A 27,116-nucleotide genomic window follows, 5' to 3' on the forward strand; every position below is an offset into this window, starting at 1 on the left:
TTGATGATGTGGTCAGTGCCTGAGAGTCCAGGGAGGAGAAGGCTATGAAGAGGTGACCTAGGCCACCAGGTAGCCTCTTCTTTTGCCCAACGTTTGGCTAACAAGGGTAAACAAATGGTCAAAAGAGAAATGGAACCAAAATGATCAGAGATATGGAGCGGTTTCCATGTGGGGGGTGACCGAAGAAGCAGAAGCTCCTCAGCCTGGGAAGAGGCGAGCTGGGGCGTGTGGTAGAGATTGGTGACATTGTGAATGGCAGAGGGGGATGGATAGGAAGGGACTGTTCCCCACCTCTGCAGATACAAGAATTACGGGGCATGAAATTAAACTGTTGAAAATCAAGTCCTGAACAAAAGAAAGGGGGTGATCCCTTCGAGCAGTGGACTCTGGAGCTGTGAAACTCCCTGCCAAAGTATGCTGTGGATGCAAAAAGGCAATGTAATTTCAAAGGTAAACTGGAAAATTAAAAGAAAGGTCTGTTCAGGTTGTGGAATAGAGACACCTAAGACTCAGATGTTCCCCTGAATGAAAATAGCCAAAGGCTGGGCAGCTACTGGGGACATACCATATATGTTTACCCTGTTTTTATGCTTTCCTTAGCGCCGTTAGGCCATGGCTGATGACAAAGAGCCAGGATATGTGGAGTGTTGTTCCCAACCAGTACAGCTTGTTTTGAGTGCTATTATGGGGAATTCTAAGTCTGATCACAACTGAAGAAAGGGGCATTTTTCGAACTGTCCGTCTGCCACAATTTCTGTAGCTTGGGAGCGCTTGTAGGGGTCATATAATCCTGCACAAGGGAATTGGATCAACATGATCAACGCTTCATGAACCACATGGGTCATCAAGCAGTGGAGCTAGAAGTCCAGGAGGGAGTGGGGGTGACTGGGGACAGGGATGAGGCAAAGATCCTCCAGACACTGGGATGAAGGCATCTTAGCCCAGGGAGATGATGAGGGTGTAAAGGTGGGATTTGGAGTGGTGATGGGATTAAATGAATTGGAGCTGACAAGGAGACATGACAGGCTACCTGAGAGGGCTGCTGAGGTGAATGAATCTGCAGGAAGATGCTCCTTGGTAACTGAGGGTGAGGATGGGAACATCTGGAAAGGTGGTGGGACAAGGTGACCTGGAAAGTAGCCATCACCATTAAAAACAACTATTAACTTCTCCCTGTGTTTTAGTAGTTCACGCCTCCACCAGGAGCCTTCAAGTGATGCTGGACTTTGAGAAAGCCCGTTGCAATGACATAAATTCCATTACAGGTCCCAATTAAATCTATATATAGTCTTTATAGAGCCTGGGTAACAGTCTATCCCTTGCTCGGCAGGCATGCTTCAGTAACCACACAGGCACCGGCTCTCATTAAGCCTGGGCTGGCCCTGCATTGATTGTGACATGAGGCTCTCTATTTTGAAGGCTTTTGAACACAAATACTTAGCCAAACCTCATTTGTTTTATAGTTTACAGACTGAAACACGTGACCGTGGGATCAAGATTTAGCAGTGAACAAGGCAGGGGAGATCTGAAGCTACCTAGACCTGGCAGGGAGAAACACAGACAGAATTCTATAGAGAAAGTTGGCCAGAGCTGATGGTTTGCAGGGTGGGTAAGAAGGTGGCTGGTTTCGTCAGGCTTGGGTAAAACCACTTGACACTCCTTCCACACCTCTGAGCTGATGAACTGTGATTTTTACAAAGGACAAGGATTCCTAATAAATTTCCTGCCTCGTGCAGAGAGCACATTGGCATGCCAACGGGAGGGACTGTTGCTATCCCAGCTGAGGAGGAGTTTTGCATTCTTGGTAAGGAAAAAACAGGAGTGAATTGGGAGGAAAGCTGAATGAGAATCAGTGCTGGAACCTCTGGGCACACGCTCTTCAGTCTCCAGGTTGCCAGCTGTACTCAGAGCAGGATGATGTGTCCCTAGTTTCTCCTCGAGTATTGATGCTTTGGGGAGAAGAGTCATTATACCGTGGTAGACTTCTTTGAAGAAGGGACAGCACGGGGTGTAGGCTGAACAGTTGTGAAGGGGGAACCTGGGAAGCCGCCAAGCCTTCAAGAAAAGGACTGAGATAATCTTTGTTATTTGAGTGTCTGTTCCTTTGTAAATAAACCAGAACAGAGAGCAGGAATGAGCTTGGATGCAGCAAAGCATGAGGGCTGTATTTACAGAGCAGATGGTGAAAGGCACTTGTTCAAACACAGTTCGTGTCATCACACAAGGTCTTTTGAATTCCTGGAACATTTTTCTAGCTATGTGACACAGTGGATTTCCTCTACTACTCTCTCAGTGATTAAAGAAAATGCATTTTGTATTGTGACTGGTTACAATTAGGAAGAGAGGAGACTTTAGCATGTTTGGGTATTGTTTGCAGTGGCAAGATTAGAGGTATAGGAGAAAATTAAGTATGGCATTGAGGTGAGATTCACCTCACCCTGTATTCAACCTGTATGTTGTAAAAGTCTCCATCAGACCTGGCTGTCTAGACTCCTTTATATTCAGTGGATAGACATAGGAACACCCAGAGTGTGATTTATCTCATCCCTGGGCTGACATCTAAAAACAGAGAGCAGACAAATCCTGCCCTGCCAAAGGTCTCTCCTTCAGCAGAACCTGGATTTCTAGCTTAGACTTAGACTCTGATGTTGCAGACAGACTTTGGTGAGAGGGCAAAACCCTTGCTTTGCATACCTCCCATGCTGGAGCTGTTCCCCACAAGTGCCAAGGTTTACAGACTTGATGGATCAGAAATGAAGCCTTCCCAAAGTCCCCAACTTGGCTTTTCTGAGCGAGCTGTAAAGCAGGGTCATCCTGCCAAGGGAGGCATGGAGAAGAGGATTGCACTGCAAGGGGTGCCAAGAAAATTGCGCTGCTGTAGAAGCACCAGTAGCAATGTCATCATGAGAGCATCCGATGGGAACTGACATCTCTCAGCCTTACCCCAAAGGCTTCTGGGGCTATTGCCACAGAGGCTGTGGGCCTCAAATCTTTCTATATCTGTCATTGCTTTACCTCTGTTCCTGTGATTGGCGTGTGATTGTGGCTGGGAATTTGCTCTGGCAACGCCAGGGTAAAGACGTCTTTCACGGAAGATGTGCAGGACAGCTCAGGGCAGCGAAGAGAAGAGGAGAAGCAGCACAGATACAGCTGTAGGTAGGAAGCCCTTTGTGAACAAAGAATATTTGGACAGGTAATTTACCCTGCCACGCAGTGGGACATTGACCCCCCAGTTTAATTATTGTGTCATTTGTCCTTGACAGCTACTGCTGCTTCCAATTAATTGTCCTTAATTAAAACCTCCAGTTTTCCAAGTATGTAAGCATGGATTTACTGGGAAGCGTGCTACAATAAAGAGGAAGAGCTTGGGGGTGTCTGATGAGAAATGACATGCCCTGTCCCAGTGGGACTGGCAAGTTATTTAGTTATCACGCTGGAGTGGCAGGCTGGAATCAAAGCCAGATCCTCTTCTCCATCTTCGCAGGATCATCTCCTCGCCCACCAGTTTTACAGCCTCACATGCGTCCAAGTCTTGTTTCTTACCAATATAACTAAGACGTGCTTTAACTCCCTGGGCTTTTCTTATCTGTGTTCCTGCTTCTTGCTGAGCTTATAGGTCAGGTGGATGAGGCACAAGGTCTTGAACATGACAGAGGAATTCACGGTCTCTTTGTCTGTAATTCAGGCCAAATTACAATTGGCATCCTGGGATGCCGTGCAGGTGACTGAACATCCTCACTGACTCTGTTAAGGGTGCAGAATCCGGTGCCACCAGTGGTTTCTTAGGTGTTTTTTCCTGCTCTATTTAATAAACTGTATTATCATGAACTCTCTATTCAAGGCTTTGAAATCAAATAAGCTCCTCTCTTAATCTTTCTGCAGTTTCTCGGGGCTGGCTGAGTCTTGAAAGATAGCCGCATTCACAGAACCCACATGGCTTGACAGAGTCACTGTTCAGTGTTTTGGAAGTGTATCTTTTGACTGTTGGGGAGGAAATTGGCTACTTATGATGTCTTTTTGTACATTTAAATTAACTTAGTCCATCAGACTGAATAAATCCCGCCGCTGTATTAACATCCAATTATAACAGCAGAGATTGAGCAGTGATTCACATTTTGACCAGAATGTTGGCAGTTTAAGGGGAAAAAAAAGTAATGTATATTGAAATAAAAAAGTCAAAAATGGGAGCCAGAAAATTATGACTGAGCACATAGCAGGAGCTTTTGTGAACGTATAATGGCAGAAGCGGGAGCCAAATTTCTAACAGGATTAGCTGTTACTGTCTACGAGATCCAAAAACTTCAATCATTTTGTTTTAAATGACTTTCTGTAGTTCATTCATACTAGAAATAGAGGGTGGAAGTGAGGCTGGGAGCTAGAGAAGCTGCAGTTTGGAATTTAGGCTGGATCAGAGGTGAGGACAGCCCAGGTGTTGTGTGAAAAGCCCTGAAGTCGTATGTAGCAGGTGAGCTCTGAACCGTACAGCAGTTTGCAGATTTTGCCAGATTTTCCAAGACGTCCTTGTGAGCCAGAAACTCGATGAATGATTTCTTTGGGGATCGGTGGGTGAATGTGTTGACGAAGTGAGATGACCTTTCAAATCCTGCTGCAGCTACGGCAGCTGGACCCGCTCGTGGTTTTCTTGCCGCCCTTGAGAAGGACATCAGATGCCCTTACCGCTTGTCCGACCCTGGCTCTGGGATCCCGTCTCCCTCGGGATAGCTGTGAGTAGGGGACAGTCTAGAGGCTGAAGCTGCCCGAGGGATATCGGTCCTGACCCTTTGGTCTCCCCTGTTCGAGCAAGGTGCTAGTGGGGAGGTTCCTGGGTCTTTCGCACCCTCCACTGCACAGCAGTGATTTTGGAAATCCTGTGTTAGTCTGGCTGCTCTGGAAATGCTGCCTACCTCAGGGATGATCAGGGATCATCTGTCCCTCTACTCTGCTATGGGCAGAGCCTTGGAAGCACAGCAGCTCCTAGATGTCCATCAGGTGTGGGGACAGGGATCTGTAGGAACCTTACCTTCATTTCTTTGATATTTCATTGAAGCCAAAGTCTAAATATATTGTACTTAATGACTTAGTGTTCAGTAATCAGGTCTTTCCTGGACTTCTTGCGTGAACTTGCTCAGATGCCTTAAGCCCACATCTCCAAAGACATTTAGATAGCACCTACTTCAGCTGCATGAGATCTCACTTTCAGCTTCAGATCTCATTGATAAAATGGGGATATTTGCTTCATCGCATATGGGATATAAGCCCTTAGAACAACAGCACTCTTTTCTTACATCCATATATTGCTCTAGCACAGTGAGGCCAAAAATATCAGTTAAGCCGCGACCACTGCAGGAATATAAATGACTCAAACCTGGCTCATAGTGCCCCAAAATGAAGGACACGTTGCTTCGTTAATCCTCTGTCTGCATATAACCTGAGACCCTAGTTATATTTGCTGCAGAATATTGAATCCAAGTTCCACCCCAATGAGAACCAGAGGTAGGGAGCCTCATGGAGGTTGGGAAATGACCTTGAAAAATTTGTTAGACTTTCCAAGGATGGAGAAGGGGTGGAAGGAGTAATCACAGTCTGGTTTACAATGGAGATTTCAACCTTCAGCGCTGCCTAGTCCCTTCATCACAGTGAATAATGGCAAGGCACTGTAATTGGGAGGCTGCATGGACTTTTCTTTTTCAGATATTTTAGGGGCAGCGTAAAAAGCTGACTGCTCCCAGGAGGCACGGTCAGTTCTCAAAACTTTCAACTGGGAAAGCTGAGCTGAATTAATTACAGTTTATGTTCCAAAGGAAAATAAGACCTCTGATGTGCCTTATTTGCTTGATGTTCTTTTTCTTTTCAGCTGATGACCCCTAGGTGGCTTTCCTTTCAGTCTCAGCTCCTTTGTTTTTTGTAGTTTCTTTCTTTATTAATTAGAAGGTCTGACACTTGCAGCCCAAGACATTTATCAGCATGGTATAATTTTAATTAATCTTGCAATAATGCTACTTGAGGTGAACTCACAAAAGGTTTCATATAGCAGGAATAACACATAGCAATGCAAATGGTGACACAGGACACCTACTAGTCTGGTGTGCTTGACAGGAGGTGGGATGTAGCTTGGTGCAAGCTCATACCGCATAGCTGTGCTCTGGGACAGTGACACAAGCTAGGTGTGCTCCTACACAACATACAAACTATATCCTATAGAGACCGAGTACCCTAAATGTACTGCAAAGATGAAGATCTGGATTCCCAGGAGGTTCCTCTGGCCTTTGACAGCTAATTAAATAATAATAATACCACCTACAGAGACCACTTTTTGTCTACTCTTTTTGTAGAAATTTGAAAAGAAATAGCAAGTTTCTGTCCTCTAGGACTTCTTTCTTGTACATATATCACAGTCACCAGTGGATTTTGACTTACAACATTCAAACCCAACATCACTAGATGTTGGAAGAGTGCATGTTCAGATCTAAACTTCTTAGCCAAGGCTCACTTTATAAGACAGATGTCAACTACCTCAGAAACTGAGGTTCACAAAAACTATCTACAGCTAATGAGGATAAATCGAGCAGCACCATATGTTAAACTGAGGGTAGTTTGGATAGGAACTGCATAGCCAATCCCAACTGTGTTCACAAATTTCTAATTACAAGGTGGACATTACACAATCGATTGCATCTGGGTTGAGGAATGGCAGATTTACAGTCTTTCAAAACTGAATTATCTGCCTCTTCTGCAAGTACTCTGATGTTCACAGCGCAGACGTGGTCAAGCTAGATGTGATCAAGGAAAAATAATTTGCAACGTATTTTTCTCAGGTGGAAATAACAGGTGGGAATGGCTGACATAAGAAATTACAGGGTCTCCAACTTTTGATGTCTTCTTGTAAAAAAATTGTCTTTTTGGAAGTTGGATGCAACACAGACTATTGGGTTCAACATAAGTGTAATTGAGTGAAATCCTAGAGCATACAACTTAAAATTGATGAACAGTTGATACCTTCTTGACCTGAAGCTTAAGGAAGGTGGAACAATTGCATTCATGTCCAAGCCATCTTACCTTTGAAACTTCTTGATATGTACAGAAGTTTCAATGACTCGCTCCCTGTTTTGATCTTCCCATTTTCGTTGCTCAGTGATCTGTCCTGATTATGTTCTTACGCTCATGGCAATAGATTACATTTGAGAAAGGTTTGGGATTTTTTTTTTCCCCACATTCTTCCTTTTTCATTAAAAGCTTTCAGTAGCAGCAGTTGGTTTCTTTGGGTGACTTGACACAGGCAATGGTGCAATGGTAAATAAATCCCACCATATTTTTATCTGAAGTTTTCTAAAGCTGCTACCCCTTGCCAGAGGTAAAAATACAGATTTTCAGCTTTTGCTCATAAACTATCAACTACCATGTGGGGTGTCTGTATAGGGGTTAGGAAGACAATTTCTGATACAAACAGAAAAGGTCTTCATAAATAGCTGGAATTTTGCCTGATATATATTGATATATAAAAGCCAGTTCTTGTTTCATTTACAGTTGCAATCAGAATGAATCTTAATCTGTCACTTCGCAGCTCAAACTCTCTCGAATGTTGCACCAAGTAAAAAATTGTCACTAGGATCCAGGTGCATTCCTTTGTCATTTGTCACGAGTAACTGTTCTGCTGTTTATAGTTGGCAGTTCTCAGTGGTGTTTCATCAGGATAATACCACACTCTATCATCTGAAGGAATAAACTCTCCCTGCTGACATGAGCTGGGGTGAAAGCACTGGCAATTGACTGTACATTATAGAAGCTCTCTGAAGCTTATTCAATGGAAAAGAGACTATCAGGTCATTTGGCCCAAATTGTGCGTTTGGCTTCAAAAGAAATAAGGGGCTTACAAAACCTAATAGGAATCAAAAGGCTCTGGTCCATTAGACAGGAGGAGGTCAGGCTAGGCAGTCCCTTCTGTCTTTGAAATCTCTGAGTGAAATACTTTAATTAAAAAGGAAGAAAGAAAAAAAAAAAAAAGATAATAACATGCAGTATTTTGGCAGCAGATGGGTGTTTCAGGTCCACCTCTAATATCTTCTGAGCTGCAGAGTCAGGGCGACAGCAAGCTCTCGATACCCAGGCTGGTAGCCTTTGTCCTTCTCCTGGTGACAACAGCCTCTCCAGGGATGGGACAACTGATGGTTGGAAAGGTGCCTGGGCAATGGGGAGTGGAACTAACGCTCTCCTGGGACCGGTGGTGGTGTGGGAGGTCACGGGAGGGAGACAGAGAAATCACGAGACCTCAGTTGTCGCAGGAAGCCAGAAAGCAACAGGGTCCACAACCAGAGTGTTGAGAGCGTTGAGATCCAGTGAGTTTAACTTGCTGCAGAAGATCACATGTTGTTTAATTGTCTCAAGGTACCAGGTCTGCACACAGCCTGCCTGATTTGCTGATTCCCTGTGAAACTGCAAATGAGGACGACTGGCAATGAAGCTCTGCAAGTGAGGTCATCTGGCACAGAAGTGTGAAAAGCCATGGGGAAGAGGGCAAGGTCACAGGGGACGTGCTGGTCTCAACAGGGGTTGCACCAAGTTGACTGCTGATCTGGACAGGGGTTGCACCAGGTTGAACTCGAGCAATCTGCAGCCACATCCCTCTGTCTGCCCCAGGCCTGCCGAGCTCTACGGGGATGTCCCTCCGGGAGGACAGGCACCAGGGGAAGAGGACAGGGAGGGTGGCACCTCCGTCAAGTCGTTATGGGCATTACGGAGCCCTGTGAAAAGCCTGACAGGTTGTCCCCTTTCCTCCTGCAGCTCACTCGGGTGCCCGTGGAGTCGTGTAGCCAGTACGAGACCTGCAGCGAGTGCTTGGGCTCAGGCGACCCTCACTGTGGATGGTGTGTTCTTCACAACACGTAAGTACCTGCTGGTGTTTGCCACCATCCCAGCCCCGCTGTTCTGCCAACCGTCTTCCCTCAATGGCTGTGATGACACGTGGCGGAGATGCAAAATGCTGTCTCAGTCCCTGGCTGAACTAGGTGAGCCAATGAGTCACCCAGGTACCTCCAGCAAGGTCTCTGGGACTTGCTGGGGGAGACTTTGCTTAACTGAGAAGCATTTTTTGGAAGACAAGGGAAGAGAAGGGTGGTAGAGACTGGTCAGATCCCTCAACCACAGTCTGCTGACTGCACCAGGAAAGCACCTGTCCACCCTGATGTGCTTTGAATCAAACCCACCAGCAGCTCTTCTCTGGGTGACAGTTACCTTCTTGTTTCCATTGCTTAAGGCAGTTTGGCTCTGACTAGCAACCTGGCTGACACACTCGTCTCAGCACCTCCAACTTTCCACTGCTGACCTAAACCTCTCCTCTTTCAGACTTGCCATGATCTCCATTGCCCTTAGAGAGGGATCAGGTCCCTGTAAGCATCATGGGGTCCACCCCAAGTTAGATTTCAAGGAGACCTTATGGTTTGTGCGCTCACTGTGGGAAAATGTTGACCCTGAAGTTGAGTGTTTGTCCTGTGTGGGTCAACACAACTGTGCCAAATGAGCACAAATGAGCCAACTCCTCATTTGGCTTATCTGGCCAGGATGCTGAGCAAATTTGTCTATATCCACATTCCCGGGCTTCTGTATAACAGGCCAAGAAGGGACCTCATTCCACCATTTCATTATTCTACGGTACTGGCTTATCCAGTGCCTCGCAAGGAGCACTGGATCCAGATGTCCTCAGGACTGGGAGATTAGTTCATTGGCTTTGTTTTCTGTAGGCTTTTTAATGATGCTATTGATCTTGAAGTTTCCTCTCTGCAGCCTTCACTGACAGTGATCTCCTGCGGGGAAGCCACTGCCAAAGCTGTGGAGAGGGAGGTGTCAGGTTGGCTGAGCTCCTGGCTATGAGTGGCAGGGTGGTCTCCTTTGCCAAGAACCTCTCAGCAGAGACAGAGGCTGGAAAGTGCATCGGATCTGTCTAACTAAATGTCTCCAGCTGAGCGTGGCTCTGCAGGGTGCTGTCACTCCAAGTTTCATAGTGCCCTTGGCAGCGATGGAGGGTTTTTCTGATGGACCCTGCTATTGCACTGTGTCTGTCTTCTCCCACCGGGTTCACCTCTGAATTCTTCCTGTTGCATTGCAAACTCTCCTGGTGGAGACCGTGATCTGGTTGAAGCAATCCTCCTCTTTCTGGAGCAGAAGAAAAGGGAACAAACCTGTACCATATTCCAACCTTCTGTGGATGTTCTTTAGCTTTTGTGAACCTCATCCAAAGCCATGACAGTCTGCTTAATTTCAGATCAGATCTAGGGGATCCATCCCAAAACTTGTCCAAAAACTTGACTCAGGCTCTGGAATCGTTCAAGGGATCCTTGGCAAACCAGTCCTGAGTTGCGGTCTGGTAGGCACGAACCCGTGAAACTTTCACCCTGCTGACCTGAGGATATTTCCAATTGATATACAGCTCTATAGTATGTTTCTATCTCATCTTATCCTGCAACCATCCTACAGAGCAGTGCGTGTTCTGCTGTCAATGGAGGGACAGCACAGACTATGTGCAAGCAGTATAGGAAAGCATGAATTTGGCCATTGATTGTACCACAGCAATGCTAGATAATTCATCTCCTACCATCCAGGGTCAGTGGCAACAAGCAATCAATACATCCAGCAGTAAATCCCCCAAAGGAGAGAAAAGGGGCAGAGACGACTGCAGATTGCCCAGCAGCTTATTGTGAAGGAGTGTCAGAAATGCGATGGCTGGTGATGAGTGAGGGTCGTAGCATCGACTCGGTCCTTCAAGGAGAAGTTTGGCCTCGCAGTCTGGACCTGGTTGATGGCAGGATCCCCATGCCCTCCTCCGTCTGTTTCCTTATCTGGAAAAGAGAGGCACCTCTTATTTATGTACCTTGCAGCAGGGTCGCTGAGATTAATTCCCTGTGGATTTTTTTGAAGCAGTTGGAAGGCAAATGTTACCAAATCCCACTCCAGTATGTTCCTTCCCCCTAGTTTCCACTGCAGTCAAGAAATCTGATTTCCAGTCCAGGTTTGGAAGGGGTTTTCAGTGCAGCCTCAGATTTTCCTCTCTGGGTCTCAGCTTCCTCATCCTTTTAGGTAGCCCTGAGAGCAGAGGAGCCAATTACATCCCATTCAACAAGGTTTGGCTGTGCAGGATATTCAGGGTAAGAGTGCCATAATCCTAAGTCTCTTATTAGAACTTTGTGCACATTGAACCCCTTAAGATTCCTTAATACACCTTTCCTCAAGTGGGATGCATCATCAACGACTGCTGCACAAGGATCTCTGGGGAAATGTGCCATAAGCATTTCCCCTCGTGAAGTGCTAACCCTTCCCTCTTCCCTCCCAGTCAGGAATCCCAGGGGCTTTCCAGTGCACGGCTGAATCCAGCCATGCTGATGTGGGAGCTGTTTTGTGGAAGGGATGGAGGAAGCAGTCAGACTGTGCAGGATCTGGGGTAGGGTGGTACTGGAAACCAGATTGCCTGTGGGCAAAGCCATGCCTTTGGCTCATCTTCCTCCTCCAGTAAAAACCATCAAGAGGAACAGTGGTAGACTGGGAGACAGGTGAAAACTGCCAGATGGGGTACAGCACCTATCTGTTTTGTCTCTCCCATGCGGCGCTCTCTTATTTTGGGATTTGCACTTCAAGGGCTGACGCTGACCCTTTTCCCCAGACCCCTATTTCGAAGCTATCAGCTCCCACCACGTGAGAGGTCTGGGGACGCCTGGGGACAGCTCTCCATCCATCGTCTCACGGCGGAGCTGGGCTGTCTGCGTGGAGGGCGGTGTGCCAGGGCTCAGGAATCGATTTCCACAGCTCTGCTGTCCTAACCTTACACCGAGAAACTCGAGTCCGCTGAGAGAGACAGACCCACAGACGGCTGCAGGAGAAAGGAGGAGGGGAAGGATTGATTGGCTTCTGCCCTGAAGAGAGGAGAGCTGATATAGAGCAGGTCACCGGAGCTTTTCATCTCTGTATCTTTAGCCCCGATCTTGTCCCCCCCCCTCCCTTTCCCTGCTATAGCTCTGCTCCCCTCCTGGGCTCTGTTCAGGCCTCTTTAGGCGGCGATGAATCATTTAGTTGGTGTAAATTGAAAATGTGGCGCTCGGTTGCTGCATGGGTCTCCAGGGGAGGGAGAGGGGCCGGGGTGGGAGCGGGGGGGGAGGAACCAGGCTGAAAAGCTAATAGCTGGCACGGAGGCACTCGGTGCCTGGTCGGAAGGTCGAAGCAATGTCATCAACCAGAACGGGGGGCTGCAGAGAGGGATGAGAGCAGAGCAAAGTTTTCTCCAAGCCTGAAATGAATTGCAGCTTCTTCCTATGTCAGATGCAGCAGCGTCCAAAGATGCCGTGCAGTAGCTGACAACCCCTCTAAACCCCCCGGCAAGATTCTTCTGTCTCCATCCATATCCAAACAATGACCCTCCTCTACCTCCTTTCCCCCTCCCATGCAGAGGGGCAGAGATAGCTGAGGCTTTTTGCCCCCAGAGAAGGGATAAACCCTTCTGCAGCTGGATGAGCCCTCACTATCCCCGCCTGGCCCTGCACCAACTCCGGAGCAGACGTGCACAGGCACCGATCCATGTGCACATGGTGATCGTGCAAGTTTTCAGCCCTGCACAGTGTCTCTGGGTTGTGCTTAACACCCCATCTGCCAGCAGAATGGGTATTTGGGGCAGAAAAGCAACATCATCCCTATAGGGAGAGGCAACACTTTATCAAGGGGAAATATGCTGACTTGCTGGGTGCGGAAGGGACCTGTCCCAGGCTCTCTTACGTTAGCTGCCGCTCCTAGATTTTAGCTGCGCTGCCTCATTTCATCCTCATGTAGCCTCTGTCTAATTTTGAGGTGAATAGTCGAACATGCACAAGCTGTCCGTAAGCGAGGATGCAGTCCCTCGGCACCAGCCTCCTCCTGCTTCTGGGATCTGCCCTTGCCGTTACGGGGACTCCTTGGCTGGCAGGTCGTAAGTCGCAATCACAGAGGTAAATAGTGCCATTTTCTGGGAGGAGTTGTGATGTTTCAAAACTTTTTTTTTTCCAGCTTGTAGTGGGCCAGTTATGTTTTTTAATAAGAAATGTTCTTGAAAGCAGTTTTAGAAGGGGCTGATATCATTTAGTAATTTGAGAATGATTCATTTAGACCTCAGAAGTTCTTATTTGGGGATTTTACTTCAGGTTTTAGTAAATTGCTTAAAATTTTGAAGTAAAAAGTCATTCTGAAGTGAAGCATTACTTTTTTTTTTTTTTTTTTTTTAATTAAAATGAAACATTTGGGCATCTGTGATTTCCTTCTCCCCCAGAAGTCTTTTCCAGCTCTAGAGACTGAGCAAAGCAGGCTGTCAACAAACACTGTTGGTTTGAAGGAACTGATATTTGCTGTGGAGGGAAGAGGGCTTGTTTAAACATCACCAGTCTGTCCTACTGTGGAGGTAGCAGAGCCAGGAGTTGGCTCTGCTCTCTGCACCCCTCTGCTCGTCTGTGGGGAGCTGCACATGTCCTTCGTGTGTCCTTCTGGCACCCAAGAACCTCACCTAGGGACTCGAGGTGGCTCTCTTGGCTTTCCACCCCAGTTGCAGAGCATGTGCCAGGAGAGCATGTGCCCTACTCCTGAACCGTGGGAACAGGATGCAGTGGCCTCCTGTAGGCATCCTCACCCCATGAATGAAGGAATGACAGAAGACTTTTAGATATGGGCCATACCAGCCACCTTCCAGGATCCCTTTGGCTCAGGGTTAGTCAAGGGATGACCAAAATGTGGTACGCCCGATTGCTCAAGCTGAGCTGACGGTGGATTAACTGGATAGCTGCAGCAACAGAGATGGTGTTTATGAGACACTTGAGAAGCCATATGAGAGTTTTTTGGTCTCCCCACAAAAGGACAGCCCTGTTCAGAAGGGTTTTATGCTGTCCTCTGGCAGCAGACACCTACCCCGGTGTCTGGGAAGTTGCCTTCCACGTCCTGCTCTTCCCGTCTGCCTTGTAGCTGCAGGATACTTGTGTACGCAGAAATTACAGTTCTCATTTCTAACACGATATGGAGGAAAAAGGCACTTAAACAAGTTGTTTTCTAGGGACTGAGGAATTAGTGTGGAGGGGGAGGGAGGTTTGTTATCCATGCTCAGACTTATTGCCAGACCAGGGAAAAAAAAAGAAAAAGTTACAAAGTGCAGCTCCCGCTGTCTCCTCTCAGCAGGTAACCCGATGCGGTGCTGCTTGCAGAGGCTCATTGATCGTCCCTGGCTTTAACTTTCTTGGTCAAAGTCTTCTGAATCACTAGAGAGTCTCGGGTAACCTAAGCTGCCTACAGATGCTGCAATAAGACCTTTTTTTGAAGGGTCTTTTGCTTGCTTGACTTTCTGCTGCCTGAAAGACTGTGACTGTCTTTCAGGCTGAGTTTTTTTCTTTCTTTTCCCCTTCACGTCTTCTCTTTTCCTTCCCAGTCTTTTCCTCCACTAGCGCAGGGGAGGGAGTATATCTCCAGTGCTGTGTGGGGAAGGGTTACTGGGAAGGGCTGTATGGATCAGGGGTCAGGAACCCAGCAGGGCAGGAGGGTGGAATATCACAGCCAGTCCTGTGCCCCTCTGAGCTCTAACAGTGCGAAAAGAGTGATTTACTGATTCTTGCAGGGGCTTGTGATCCTATAGACCCTCAGATTCCACGGCAAGAAACCAGGTTCTCAGCTGTTCCTGCTTTGTACTCCCCATGCTGTTATGTCCCAAGGTGCAAACCGGAGTTCCCAAAAGGTAGCAAATTGCAGGTATTTTGCATTTGCCTGGAGTAATGAATAAGTCTTTGCAATTATGGTTAGGACCTTTTTTTATAGGAAAAGCTTTCACTATCCTTTCCTGCCTTAGCATCGTCTTGCCATGGGTCAGCTCTTGGTGCCTTCAGATACCTGGGACACCCTCCACGTGTCAAAAGTACGTGACAACTGTGCGGATATTCCTAAAGGTAGATCAGCCACACAAAGAACAAATGGCTTCCAGCACAAATCCTGCTTTGCCTTGGAAACTTGTAGGCATCTAGGCTGATCTTTCCCATCAGAGGGGAAGCTCAGAGCTACTTCAGTCGCTGTGTTCAATACCCCTGTGTGTCTGAGGTATCTGGGGGCATTTCTCATTGCAACAGGAGACTTCCAGCTGCATGCTGTTGGTACACAATAGGGAGAAAAACATAAACGCTGGGAGGGAAAGTAATCGCAGGAAATCTGAAATCTTTCCATTTGCTTCAAAATTCTCCCATGGGTTGTTTGGCAGTGTTAGCACTGCCAGTCACTGGTGGCAAAGGTAGGAGTGAACCAGCTGTCAAAATGTCTTGTCTCCAAGCATCGCTGGGTTTGACTCCTCCCCGGTCACAGCTGGCGCTCAGGCAGCCGTGCACATGGCCTGTGAACCTCTTCCATCTGATAGCAAGGGAAAAGCGGAGTCATCTTCCCGCAATTGGCCTTGGCACAGAGTGATTCCCACTTCTTCTCAGGTAGTTATCGAAACTGGAGACAGCGTTTCAGCTTTTGCACAGAGGGAAGCGCGCAGCAGGGGGGCTCTGTAGAGTGACATTGGCCCATTAAGCATTCTGCATTGAGCCTAGATTATCTTTAATCTGTCTGCTGAGGTATAGCTAAAGTACCCATCATTTCACACCTAGGCATTGCCTCTCCTTTGGAGCAGAGGAAATAGCCCCAAATGTGACAGCTCTCCAATGGCCTTTTGAAATGAGATCGGGGCTCTTAGTCCAGAGAGCAGGAGGAAATTCTTGGGACGGGGAGCGTGCCTATTGATGGTGATAAAGCCCCGAGTGAAACGGAGGCTCCTGGGAACCCCATTTCACTACAAATGGGTGATGATGTTGAATAAACCACTCTGAACCAGCCCTGTACCTTTGAGCAGAACAGCCGATCGCTAGTCCTGGAGAGCTGACCCGCTGCTGTACCTGCACGTTGTGTGTCCGGCACCGCTGATGTCCTTCCATTCCCTAGACGCCATCGTGTCCCTTTTGGGAGCACTTTTGCTGCTCTGGTCTACCTAGCAGTGCAGGGCAGAGCTGTGCCCTTCACAGGTTGATTATCTCGGTGGCCGTGCCTGCCTGAGGCAACTCGGGGACAGCACTGGGCACCGTGGACCATAAGACGCAGGCGTGTGGTAAATGTATTTTGATAACAACCTTCTTCCTTGATTAGCTTGTTTTGCTAGAGGGCAGTGGGGAGGGGCGGGAAGATAATTAGTTTGTGCAGTGGGTTCCAGGAGAAGCTTTCTTCTGGTGCAGCCCTGTGAGTTAGATGTCCTACTTGGGATTTGTCTCCATCACAGAAGCATTAGCAGCTCAGGTTTAGCATTGCAGAAAGTTCAGCCTTTAAAGAAAGATGTCTGGGGTTTCTTCTCTGATGTGAAACACAGCACGCAGTCCGCCATGGGCTAGGAGGTGTGTCTCGTGTTAGGACATGGAATGAGAAAGGGATAACGGTGCTCAGTGGTACCCAGGGACCTTCTAAAGGACCTCCTGTATGCTGGTTTCCTGCCCTTTGTCATCTCAGCATCGGCCTCGCTCTGGGCCACTACAGACTGGTGGGTGGTATATCTAGATATCCCACTGTACATATCTAGGGTAACAGCTAGGAAGGGAACAGGGACAGGGGAAAGCTGCATAACCACCCTGATCAGCTGAGAAAGCTTGTCAGATGTGCACTGGAGCTGAGATGCAAAGTCAAAGGGCTGCCACAGGGAGGGAGTGTACCCTGACTTAGATTATAAAGTGGAGGTTGACAGAGCCAGCAAGGAGACCTAGATATGGAGTAGCAACATAAGGACTTAATTCAGCTGCCTAAACACAGATGTATGGAGAACATCAGGAGACTTTGAAATATAGGTGTTTTTGTTTACACCAGGAACTCAATTCAGTTGCCCACCCTTGCTGTCTGCTGCAACTGTAGTGCCTGGGGTATCTGAGGTACTCACCTGGGGCTGGTAAATATGAGAGATTCTACAGGAAACCCACTTCTGGAGGATAAAATGGGGACCAGCTGGGGTCCTGAGGACATCTCAAGTGACTTTAGACCCCTGGGCAACAGAATAGAGCCCAATCCCAGGTTGGGATGTCCTCTCCCCACATATTCTCAGGGTGGCCAAAACCCAGGTCTGGGCTTTTCAGCTTGACCAGTCTCAGTCCTCCCATGAATTTTAAAAAGTCCTCCAAGGTCCTATTTTGCAATAAAGCAGGGCTAGGGTTTCCTGCAAGGTTGTGCCACTCAGCGAGTGTCATGATGGATGGATGGTTCGGGAAACTCTGTCTCAGTTCCTGGGCTATTTGTAGGGAATTGCTCTGTCTTGCTTGTCGGATGCTCCCTGGTGCCTCTGCAGCCAATGATCTGCCAACGAGGGAAAACGGCACGCCAAACGAGCTCTCTCCAGGGTGGGGTATGTCTGCCTTCCACTTCCACTGTTTCTTCTGTGACATTTCATCATCCTCAGCCTGTGACAGGTCTCAGAAGGGAACAGGGCTGGGGGAGGATCAGGAAGCTCTTCCTCCTAAAGAAAAGCCCAGCAAACCTTTAAGGGATGTCTTCATCCAGACTCACCCTCTCCGTGGATGTGCACACACACACTCCCACCCATAAATACGTGCCGTCATCTTCTGTTGCACACTCCCACATCCAGAGACCTGCCACCAAATATCCCCCTGTGCCACCAGCACGTGTGTCTCCAGCCCCTAATTCTCCGTACTGCTCCCACACCTCTCTGCTCTCGTTCCCCCAAGCAGAGGTAGATCCTTTCCCCGTTGGCTTCTGTACCAGGGAGATTTTACCTCCCTTCCCTGTAGTACTACGGTCCTGGAGGCAGGTTGTGTGAGTTCACAGGAGCTTCTGAGGTTGAAGCTAATTATCTCATCCTGCTGTGGGGCTTTTTTTTTTTTTTTTTGTGTAGGATCTTTCTTGCTTCTCTATGAGCATAGTCTCTTCTTCCTGTCCCCAGCAATATACATATTTCTTTTGTATGGTAAGTGGATCTGAGCAACTCATCGTTCTGTTTTCTTGAACATCTTGTCTTCCATCATTTTCCACTTCAGTTATGTCCTTCAGCAGCTTTTGAATACTACACCATCAATAGCAGGAACCATCTAGCAAGGCAGACGCAAGATGTTTTAGCTCCATGAGTTAGAGGAGCCAGACGACAGCCTGATCACTGGCCTTGTGGGGAGATATAGAAGTCCCTCCCTCATTCAAGTAAAACATCTTGCAGATGAACCCCGCCAGTTGCCCCAGTAGTGAAGAGCAAGCCTGGGTGTCAGTAGGCTGCAGCTCTCTGCTGGGCTCACCAGCGCAGGTCAGCCACAGAGGAGAGCAGGGAAAACCAGCCCATTGCCAGGGCTGCAATTATACTAGAGATGAGTGGCAGATCTGGACATGGAACATTTCTTGCCTCCTGTTCCAATGCCCAATAGATTGGACCAAATTAATTTCTGCCAGGGTAACGGGTGCATTTTTAATAGAGCCTCATCCCTGCAGCCACAGCTAGACTAGAGTGGCTAACGTGGCTGGCTGCAAGAAACCAGGATATTCAGTGGAAACTTTTTCTTGCCATCCTCCCGCAGGGGAGGGCAAATTCACAGTGAAGAACAGAGACATGCTGGCTGTGAATTTCTTCTGCCACTGGCTATGGGCTTCTTTACGCACTGTAGGGACATGGGGCAGCCCCACTGCAAGCCGGCATGGCTGTACCTTGTCATACAGCATGCACCAGCCCTTGCTAATGGAAGGAAGGGCAGGTTTCTGATTATTTTCCTCCTCTATTTGCTTCCCTGCCTAGGATGTTGCACCAGCAATTAGCATGTCTTTTTATTGGTTATCTTGTGGCAAAGACTAAAGAGAAAGTTGGGGAAGAGAAATACATTGAGGAGGAGCAGAAATGCTGAAGGGTCTGCTGGGGCAGAGTGGAGGAGCTGGAGGATGATTCTGCTTAACCTGGCTAAAGGGATTTGAGGCGTGAATAATAGGAGGAAGTGGGAATTGCTGTGGGCCGAAGGTCTGAGGCACTGTTGTAAGATCTGGGACAGTTTCTGACTGGGAAAAACAAGTTCTGCACCCCTTGGTACATTTAGGAAGGGATGCCAGCATGATCCACCTGTTAGAGAATTTTCCTTAGGCAAGACAGAGCAGTATTAATTTCCCTGCTCTGCCATAGATCCCTTGCATGATTTTGGACAAGTTACTTAGGATGGGATTTATCTCGTCTACTACTAGGTTTCTTGTCTCAGCAGCCAGTGAAGAGAGGGACTTTTTCTGAACACATCCATTGTAACCCTGAGGTGTTTAAGGCAGTGGGGTCAATTGCCCTCTTGAAGCGCCAATTTCTTTTAGTAGCTGTTGGGGAAACCTAAATAACTGTATCAAACAATGCCCAACTTACAATGACTCCAATTCTTAATTTCCCTATGTTTTAGCCCCTTGTTTGTAGGAGAGGAGTAACAGTTCCTCACCTCACAGGCAGCTGGGAGGTCCAAAGCCTTAAAGCACTTTGGCCGATGAGTGGCTTGCAGAAGTCCTGTAGGGAGCTGGACTTGATGACTGCAGGCTCCCAGACAGTACTGGCTATAAAGCAGGACAATATGAATTTCAACTCACCAGTGGCTAAGTGAGTTTTGGGTTTGTTTAATTAAAGCAGAAGGAGCCTTAGCAGACACGGCAAGGTGCAAACACACGTGTAGTTCCTTGCTTAACCCAATGAACATACCCAAATCACTGGCTGTTAGAGCAGAGGTGGCACCAGAAGGGTTAAGGCAGGCAGGACAGCAAGGAATGAAGTGAAAGCCCCTGTGTCTTGCTTCTTCCTCCCATATCTCATTCCCAATGCCTCCTGCCCCTCTGGCCCCAGGCAGTAAAGGAGATCTACATTTTAATTGAGACATGTTAAGAAAATAATCTCTATCTAGCTCACCCATGCCTGGAAGGCTTCTCCCTTGTTAGCTTGGTGCAGATGCTAAGTGCACATTTTGGGGGGCAGGGGTTGTTGTATGTCTGTTTCTCTCCTTTTCCCATCCCTTCTTGATTTTTAGGCCTGGGGAGGAGGGCAGAAGGCTGGAGCTGTCAGGAAAAAGCAGAGCAGCAAGTGGCAGGACCTCATTTAGATCTCCCTCTCTTGCAAGAGGCTGTCCTCTGGTTGCAGTTGCATCCTTTCTTCCCTCCCTCTGATCCTCGGTAGCAGGAGTAGAAAGGAGGTCAAGATGCTTCAGCTATTTGAAACACAGCCTTGCCTGCAGTTGGATGGGGAAGGAAAGAGGGTGAAGTGAGGTCTCTTTAGTATCTCACTTGTATTAATGGGGCCCCGCTGTCATGGCTCAGGGCTGAGGTGGGGAGATGAGGACAAGAAAACCGGACTCCTTTTGTTTTGTTGCAGACCCAAACCTTCACCGCAAAGAGGTGGGAGTTTTGCCTGCAGACTTTCTCGGCTGCAGCAGAGGGACAGGAGCCCCTGCGAGCTGTCCTTTCCCTTGGCACCCCAGGAGCTGGGACCAGGCGGCCAGACACGTCCTCCCTCCAACCCCCGCGTGGAATGGACACCAGCCAGCCCTGCCAAATGAGCACTGAATTATTTTGTGCTGGGCAAGGGGGCAGGATTTCAGTTCGGATAACACTTTCCTATTTTATCTGTTCCTTGTCTCTTAGAGCTTGCCTGGCCTGATAAGGTGTTATCAGAGCAGAGCATCTCTGTTGGAGCCACCACTGAATGCGGCTGGGCCAGAGGTGGCTTTTCTCAACTCCTTGCAGGCTTCCCTGGCCCTCTTCCACCCTGTGCCTCTAAAGAGGCAGACAGTTAATAATGGTAGGAGGATGACATTGGGATGCTTGCCAAGAGCTTTAGCTCTATGCTTTTCTCAGGGAGAAGAGAAGCTGCAAACGCGGATGAGAACGAATCAATCTGATCCCTACCTTATTTTCACCCATTCCCAATCCTGCAAATAAGCTTGCAAGTAACTTTGAGCGTATGAGTAAGCCAGAAAGTAGAATGTTTTTTCCATTTTAAGCCTATTGTCTCATAAATATTTTTTTTTATGTATGGATCTAAGTTCTACAGTCTTTCTGGGTAAAGTCTCAGTGTACCTAAGTATGAATGTGATTTTCTGCATAGTAGGGACTTAATTCTTACTAGTACTGTTAGGGCAATGGTGAGTCTCTGCTCTGTTCCCTTCTCTGCTCTCAAGGACCAAAGGCAAAAAACGACCTTGAGGATTCCCCCCTGGTTTTAATTGATGGAGGATCTGGAGGGGTTGGCAAGAAGGGAAGGAGAGCAGACCCATAGCATAAACTCATCTGGCCAATTGACAAAATATCATTCGGCTGCCTCTTGAGCTGCTCAGGAGCACATCAGTCCAGTTATTGAGTGTAATACTTAATCTCCTATCGATTGGGGTGAGCTGAAGAAGACAGCCTTCCCCACTACCACCATTCCCAAATTAAAAACTAAGAGGAGAAGTAAATGCTTTGACTTTTCATTCTGCCTGAATGTTTAGGGAATTCACTGTTAATAAAAAAAGCCCCAAACCCTTAAGAGTGAAAACATGCGTAGAATGAATTATAGCAAAATCAATTAATACTAACAGTATCTATTAAATATTGCACTCTGGAGCTTTACAGGAGTACACTGCTGCTCTGATATGATCATGACATCATTAACATAACATAAAGAATCAAAAAATCAATAGCTTGCTGAAGCCCAAAATTAAGGCCAAGCAGTGTTATACCATATCTTTAAATATCTGAAAGAGCAACTTGTCTCTGTCATGTCAGAGCTATTTGCAGATGAAACATCTCTCAGAAAGTAGATGGGAATTTGCTGGCCCGCCTGTCACTCCTGCAGCTATCCCCTTGGGATACTTGGCATGAAGGTTAGCTCACTTTTTCCACCAGTGTGGACACAAACAGAGCAGAAAATATGATCAGGATTACATTGGCATAACCCTGGAGGGGCTCCAGAGCAGGCACAGGGTCACTGCATTGGTGGACAGACAGACATATCTCTGCAGGATGGAAGTATGGACAAGGTGTCTTCCCCTGTTGACTTGATTTACATTTTATGGTGTTAATGTTAGGGAGTTTCTTTTGCCTAAGGACACTGCAACTCTTCTGCCTGCATTGGAAAAAAAAGAAATGGAGCTAGGAGAGCCTTTCAGAAGGGCTAGCAGAGCTGCTTGGGCAAGACAGGACTGGCATGAGTCTCAATGAGTGTAGAAAACAAAGGTGGTCAGAGGTAGGACTGCTGTTTGTGTGGATTTAGGGATTAAATGCCTACAAAAGAGAAAGGATGTTTAAGATGTGGATAGTCTTGGCCCGAGAGGGAATGCATATAAACTGAGCATTTAGTGTGTGAGGTAGAAGAAGGTTTCTGGCTGGGAGGAGAATGAATGTCTGAAGTAATCTTCCACTGGGATTAGTGAGTGCTAAAAATATAGCTGGTTTTATGATAAAGCTTGATAACAATTCTGTATAAGCTACTATGGAGGGGCTGCCCGCAGAAGCACTAAGTGAATCAGGCGGTCCTTTCCACCTCTCTGCTTTGTGTGTGGGAAAGCTAGAGTCGCTTTTCAGCTCTGCTTAGGACTCTGTGACCTGCCAAGTCCCTATATGTATGTGTTTCCGTATGAGCTGGGTGCTGAGACCCCATTACAGCCCGAGGAGATCCTGCTTCCCATCAGTACAGTCAGTGGAGGCTAAAGAGAGACACAGCTCACCCTAAAGTAGATCTGAGGCTCCATTCAGTTACCGAAACATAGGCGTCTGGTGGTCTTTTTTTGCTTTGACCAAGTCCTCCGTAGGTCCTGTGTCACAGTTGCCAGCCCCAGGCGGCTGTCTTGGATCCCCTATATGTGGTCCACAGAACAGGGCCCTTGTGTTAGAGCAGGGAAATCACTTCTCTGGGCTCTGCTGACTGTATTGAATAAATCCCTTGCCTAGGGAGCTCAGACATCAGCTCACACACCTAAAGAGTGACACATAAATTTAAGAGCCTCAATCTACCATCTTAATCCCACCCCTGCTACCTCTGGACCTCAGATTTTCCAGCTGATACCACGTTCCTAATGCTTCTTTGGTTTGCCAAATCTCCAGGAGGAGAGTGGGGATTTGGATCATGGCACAGACCGTCACCTTTTGCCCCATGGGCAGATGTTATGTAGATGCAAATGGTATTGGCAGCTCATGGTCCTTAGGGAGAAGTGTTGGGGTTTGGTATCAAGATGATCAAATTGGAAGAACTTGAGGTGACAGGGAAATTCACTGACAAAACTTGATAGAGCAACATGATAGAGCAATCCCTCCATCAGGTTAGAGGTTAGAGGGACGCTCCCTTACGGCAAATTTAAGAGGAAGGAACACCTCGTAACATGTGGCTAACATGTGGAGAAAGGATGAAGAACCACATAAATAAGATGCCCCCCTAGATAATATCCATGTGGCCCCTCGCACCAAGGACGTGGTCTTCAGGTGCAGAGATCATGGGTGGCAGAGAGAAATGCTGGACGGTAGGAGATTTGATCAGCAGGTAAACATGTGCTGTGTTTCTGAGGACAACGAGGAATGATCAGAGATTTACCTGCAAGGTAGAGACATGACAGATCCCATGGGGCATCCAGACAGACTCCAACGGGAGGAATCCTGGGCTCTTGGTCCACATAATGTATATTTGTAGTGGTAAATAAACCAATTCCAGGGAATGTTATTAGGCGCTGGAAGACAACTACCTATGCTGCAAAGTTATTAGAATATAGTTTGGCTTGGGCCAGCTATCGCTCCTTCAAACAATTCCTGGACATGTTTGGGAATTAAATGGGTCAGGGAGGATTTCCACTAGGTGTTTTGGAAGTTAATAGAGTTCAATAGCATGAATGTGATCAGACCATGTCATTTGGCCCCAGGATCAGAGAATGTTTCCTAGTATTGTTTAATACACTAATGGGATGTTGCCACAGCTCCCAGTTGCAAGGAGACAGTAGGAGGAAAATCCTGGAGGAAAGACACAAGCTGTTAAGATAACAGGCTAAAAATGAGGACTTTCATAGAAGGATTTTCTCAAATGCAAAACCAGGCACAGAGGCAGTGTTCCAATGCATGGTTGGAGAAAACAGAGTAGGAAAAGTTTATAAGGAATAAGGAAACCTTTTCAAAGAATGGGAGCCAACACAGGAAGGAACCTGGCGGTTGCCAGTTAAATAAAAATCAGACGAGAAAGAGGTTTGAAGGTTGAAACTCATTTTCTAAAGGTGAAGTCATAATACGTCTTTATCCTTTAAAAGTGGTTGGATTGGAACTTGATAAAATTCAGGTAAAAACCATCAAAAATCAGTTCCAACAAATGCCCCTGTTAATCAGGGCACAAGAAAATAGGCAACCAGACAAAATTAAATATATACTTGCTCCTGTGCACATGCCAGTAGTCTGATTTAAATGAAGATGCTAATAGGATACACAGCCCAAAACCTTGATAGAAGGAAGCTCATCTGTGACATAAATCACACAGGAACAATAAAGGAGGCCAAAATAGTAAAGAAATGGCTTTTATGTTAAAGGAAATGTAAAATCAAAGAAAGAAAATAGGGTCAATCTGTGCACAAGTGACAAGGTATCCCTAGGGAAGGGAACGGTGTTAAGGCTGGTTTATTGACCACTTGAAGATGGTGAAAGTGACTGTGTGTGACATGCTGAGAGAAATTCAAAAGGTTAGGAGGGCAGAATATGCGGTAATGAGAGACTTCAAGTGGCCTCGTATGCACGGAGCAAATGTCACAACACTTGGAGCTCATACCCGTAAACCCACTAAAAGAGAAACAAGTCTGGATTCACTCTCAGGATTTACTTGCAGGATGTGCTGCAGGGCACAGCTATCAATGCGTTGCTCTGTAAGAGTGACCACATGGTACTCAAATTCAGTGTCCTGTAGAAACAAAATAAAATAAATAAATAAAAATTACAGTGAAGTTCAACTTCAAAGTGGAAAAAACCATAAAAATGAGGGAGCTTGTTAAAAGGTGCAGCCGCAAGGGTAAAGTGCTTCATGGTATCCTGGAGACTGCATAAAGATATCATGTAAGAGGCTTGTTGTGAAGTTATATGACCTATGAAAAAAGACCTGAAAGACAGTAAAAGCAAATGAAAAAAAAAAAATTTAAAATGCCTGCTTAGACATCAAGGTAAAGAGACACTATTCAAAACTGGAAGTTGTACTCAGAGGAAAAAAAAAAAAAAAAAAAGATCACTAACTCTATGGTATGAATTGCAAAACAATCATCAGGCAGCCCACACAGGAAACAGAATGCTAACCTCATAAAAATGAATGATTAAAATTTAACAAGGTCCCCCCCAGAAGTTTACTTTCTAAAGGACACATGGTGTCTGAAGTGTCTGCCACTAAAGGTTTAGTAAAAAATGCTTTTAAAGCATAAAAGGGATATTCACCGAAAGGTGTTTAAGAAACTCTGATATAAAATTGCCATGTTGCACCTCATTGCTTACACTGGCCTTGATACTGGAGGAATGACAGGTGGAAAACGTATCATCTTCTTTTTTTCAAGTTGGACTCGTGAACGGTCCAAGAACTAGAATCCAGAAATCTGACTTTTTTTACCTGTCAACTTGGTTGAACCATGATTAAGAGTAGACTGAAAAAAACCCATATGACATTGTGGGGGCGAGGGGTGGGTGTCACAAGTCTGTTATTGTTCTTTAAATAAATCAAAGTCCATGTGATATGGATGATGTGGTTAATAGAGAAGAATTAATACTTTTCCCATAGTGAAGAATTTGAACTATGCTGTCATGGGACAGGAAGAAGAGTCTTCTGATAGATTAGCAACCAGTTCAAAGATGGGAAATAAAGATCAGGAATAAAGGGTTATGAGGGGGGGAAGGAATACCCAGGGGGGTCCCATGGGACCACGCGTGTTTGGTGTATTTATAAATGAGCGAAAAATGGATAAGGAGCAAAGCAGAAAAGGTAACTGGTGATAGAGTGTTTTTCAGGGTTGTCAAAAATAAAAAAGTCCGCAAGGAGCTGTAGAAGGAATATACCAAACTGAGTGGCAGGGTCATAAAATGGCAAGCGTAGCTGCGGGCTGATGCGTGCGGGGTTAACAAGCAGAGGTAGCAGCCGGCTGTTCCTCCAGGTGTTTGGGGCGGCTGTAGCGAAGGAGGTGGTGAAGTCAGCCTGGGTAATTCTCTACAAACCTCCAACAATACGTACAATGCGAGGCATGTTTTGGAAGTGAATGGAGAGCACAACAGAGAGTATCATTACGTGGCGATCCGCGGTGCTCTCCCATGCTGCGTACACTGGGCACTTTTGATCATGTAGAGTTAAAATGAATATAGGCGACCCAGGAAGGCCGTGGGGAGTGTGGGAAGCAGGAACGCGGGTTTCAAACGATCTTTGTACAAGGAGAGATTGTATGACTTGGCAATTTTCATCTTAAAAGAGAGATGACTGAGAGGGCTATAATACATCCAGGCAATCATGAGTGTAATGAAGAAAGTGAATAGGAGATGATTACTCACCATTTCTCATAATACAAGATCTAGGGAACTTTATATGAGATTATCAAGTGGAATATTAAAACAAACAGAAGAAAGGACATTTTCATATAAAGTATCATTCATCTGCGCAACATTGTGAAGCACATTACGGAGGCCAGAAATACAACTGTCTGGAAAGCAATTAGGCAAATTAATGAAAGAAAGATCTGTTGAGAGCTGTTCAATACAATGACATCACTGCAGGCTCCAGGTTAGGCAGTCCCCATGTCATTGCTTGCTGGAAGCTGGGAGTTTAAACCAGGAGAAAGTTGCACTCTATAATCTCTGGTTTATTGTTTTTTCCACCCAAGTATCTGCTGTTGGAGTCAGAGACAGAATGAATGGTCATAAGGATGTTTGGGCTGAGCTGTCACGGCCATTTCTATGTTTCTGCATTTTTAAGTGCCGCTCAAGCATCAGTTAGCACATCCCTTAAATAAAGGCGCCCTGATCTGTGGCCTTACTAGCATGACACCGAGCAATCCCGGTGCAGTTGATGTAGAGTGAGATGAGTATCTTTGCCATGCCCATGCAGCCAGGATGTGTCTGGCAGCCCTTTGCAGACATGCAGTCATTAAACCGCTCTTCGC

At 46.7% G+C, this 27,116-nt stretch overlaps 1 protein-coding gene across 1 annotated transcript in view; it reads left to right on the forward strand.

The window, feature by feature from the left end:
• The window catches only part of PLXNA4 (plexin A4), a 445,628-nt gene that overhangs the window by 285,049 nt on the left and 133,463 nt on the right, over positions 1-27,116 (forward strand). The window contains exon 5 of the mRNA XM_075024595.1: positions 8,779-8,879. Coding sequence (XP_074880696.1) covers positions 8,779-8,879 — 101 coding nt within the window. The remainder of the gene's footprint in view (positions 1-8,778; positions 8,880-27,116) is intronic.

The sequence above is a fragment of the Buteo buteo genome, chromosome 4, assembly GCF_964188355.1.
Source record: "Buteo buteo chromosome 4, bButBut1.hap1.1, whole genome shotgun sequence".
Classification (NCBI taxonomy): Eukaryota; Metazoa; Chordata; class Aves; order Accipitriformes; family Accipitridae; genus Buteo; species Buteo buteo.